The sequence below is a fragment of the Gymnoscopelus braueri genome (assembly GCF_963280865.1).
Source record: "Gymnoscopelus braueri genome assembly, chromosome: 17".
Lineage (NCBI taxonomy): Eukaryota > Metazoa > Chordata > Actinopteri > Myctophiformes > Myctophidae > Gymnoscopelus > Gymnoscopelus braueri.
In genome coordinates this window covers 21,545,000-21,547,499 of record NC_137617.1, presented here as the reverse complement: position 1 = coordinate 21,547,499, position 2,500 = coordinate 21,545,000, and the positions used below count along the sequence as shown (strand labels likewise).

The 2,500-nt window shown below is 40.5% G+C and overlaps 1 protein-coding gene across 1 annotated transcript in view; it reads left to right on the top strand.

Annotated features, from left to right (window-relative positions):
* gucy2cb (guanylate cyclase 2Cb) overlaps positions 1-2,500 on the top strand; it is a gene marked incomplete at its 5' end in the record, with an annotated part of 24,390 nt that overhangs the window by 6,077 nt on the left and 15,813 nt on the right. Inside the window, 3 exons of the mRNA XM_080455675.1 lie at positions 567-675; positions 1,741-1,826; positions 2,182-2,280. Of these exons, the coding sequence (XP_080311801.1) occupies positions 567-675; positions 1,741-1,826; positions 2,182-2,280 (294 nt within the window). The remainder of the gene's footprint in view (positions 1-566; positions 676-1,740; positions 1,827-2,181; positions 2,281-2,500) is intronic.

Genomic DNA, 2,500 nt, shown 5'->3' with positions numbered 1-2,500 from the left:
CAGGTGTATGCTGGTTAATTCCGCCAGGCTGAAGGCAGAGATTAGGCCTATTTATTAAAGAGAATGCCATACATCATGAACGCAATATCCAATCAACCTCAAATTGGAATCGAATGTTGACGGCCCTCTATACAGTGCACCTCCAATAGTGCTTTCACCATATTGCCAATAGGGGCTGTGAAATTAGAACAGAAATGTATGTAATTAAAATAAAATCTCAATGTATAATTAATTGTATTACTTAACTCCATACCTGAATACCATTAATACATACGTGCATTCTTGTTGGAAATTAAAATAAAAGGCTTTTAGTGTGTCTGACAGTTTACATAAAGTTATTGAGGGCATAACTGTCAGATTTGAGAAAATGGGTTTTTACCAAAAGCCTGTTCCTTCTCATGACTGCTAGTTGAGATATTTCTCTACAAATATATCTATTTCAAAGGAATTATTAAAAACAAAAATTTTAAATCACATTTGAAACATGTTTTGTCTCTTATCTCAAGAATCATATTCTGTTTCATTCTGCTTTATTTTGAATCATTCCTCTCATATTTGTTCTTCAGTATAAAACACTATTTACTTTCAACACTGAAGACAACGTTACAAGCATGGTATTTAACAACCCTTCCTTCATCTGGGGGAGCCACCTTCCGCATGACAAACCATACAAGGGTACAGGTTACACACGCACGCACGCACGCACGCAGACACACACACACACACACACACACACACACACACACACACACACACACACACACACACACACACACACACACACACACACACACACACACACACGCACAAACACATGCACACGCACACGCATACGCATACGCACAGTGAGCCACACCTCTCGTCAAGCTGCCATTAACTAATGCCCTCATTGACAGAAGATAAGAAAGATATCTGCGATCACTGACTCCACAGTAAAGTGTTTTGAGATCAAACTCCAGATTACAAAACATATTTAGTAATCTCTGGATTGAACTGGGAAATGTTTCAATTACTGGACAGATAATTAGTTTCGTTTGGAATGTTGGGAGATACACACATTGCCATGTCGACAACCAAAGGAAAGACTGCAATATTATCACCACCTCAGCTATGATCCTTTAATTCTCGTAGTATTATTTTAACACTTACTGTACCACCACTACAGTTGATGGAAATCAGTCTCTCTTTTCAAAAGTGACCTTGGGTAAAATTCACTAGATGGACAGTCCAGAACGCAAAGATTGAGACAGGGCTGCTCTTTGAAAGGCTGGGAGATGTTGCAGATGTAGTCCTTCCTGCATGTTCTGGAGGGGCTCCATCTTGTACTTATCTGGACTGTGGTCTGACTCGGCTGCCCCTGTTCCATATCAGAATGGTAGGTCCAGGGTTAGGATTAAGTCTGCGAGGTTAGTCCCTCAGGGTTAATTTAACTCCGAAAACAAATGAACACTGCGGATTTCTGCATAGTGAGGCTTTGGGCCTTATTTTTGCCGGTGTGTTACCCATTATCCCAAAACTTCTTTGCCATTTTTTACTATTTTTAAAAACATTTTCAAATAGTTCAACTAGCCGATCTACATCGACACGTTGTGAGCTTGTAGATTGGCTATTTGAACTATTTGAAAATGTTAAAAAATGGCAAAGACGTTTAGGGATAATGGGTAAGACACTGGCAAAAATAGGGCCCTTTGTCTTTTATCTTAACATGAGTCAATGTGTTCTCTGTGGCTCCACCATCAGGCCTGGAACAGCATGACATCATCGTCCTTGTGTTGGCGATTGCTGTGGTAGTGGTGGCCACCATCGCCTTCATCTTCTACAGGTCAGTAACTACAGTATATACCCTTTATTATCATGTGAGTGGTAACAAAGAAAGTGGCGCAGCTATGACCACCCTTGTGCCTTTGAGCATGGTACTAGAAAATCCTCACATTTGGAAATGTCACCAAAGTGGGTATTTTGATTATTTATCTTTACTGAGACTAAGGATGAAAGCCACAACGGAGACAGCATATACAGTAAAGTGTCTATTTAGGTATATTTTTACACCCAGATTTAAAATAACACTGAGGATCTTTCTGAGGAGGTCAGGCACAGCCAGGAGAGAGGCCTCTGGCGGGCTTTGATCCCAGGCAAGGAAGAGGCACACTACAAATGTTGTTGTTTTCTTCATGCAGACAGAACCGGAGAGACCGTTTGATGAGGAAGCGATGGTCTCACATTCCCGCTGGCAGCATCACACTGCTGGAGCAAAATGAACGCAACGTCATCAATCTCAAGGTATAAAAGTGTCAAAATCACAATACCAGTTACTTTTACTGGTAAAATAACCTTGCACATTTCAATAGTACATTAGGAGGAGAGTGCAAAAGACTCATGTCAGGAACCATTCGATATTTATAATGAGGGATCACTTGGAGGAACTTGGGTGTATAGGAAAAGGATGTGAATGAAAACTAGTTGTTTACGCATGCACCGAATAATCTCTATGGGTTTCCCA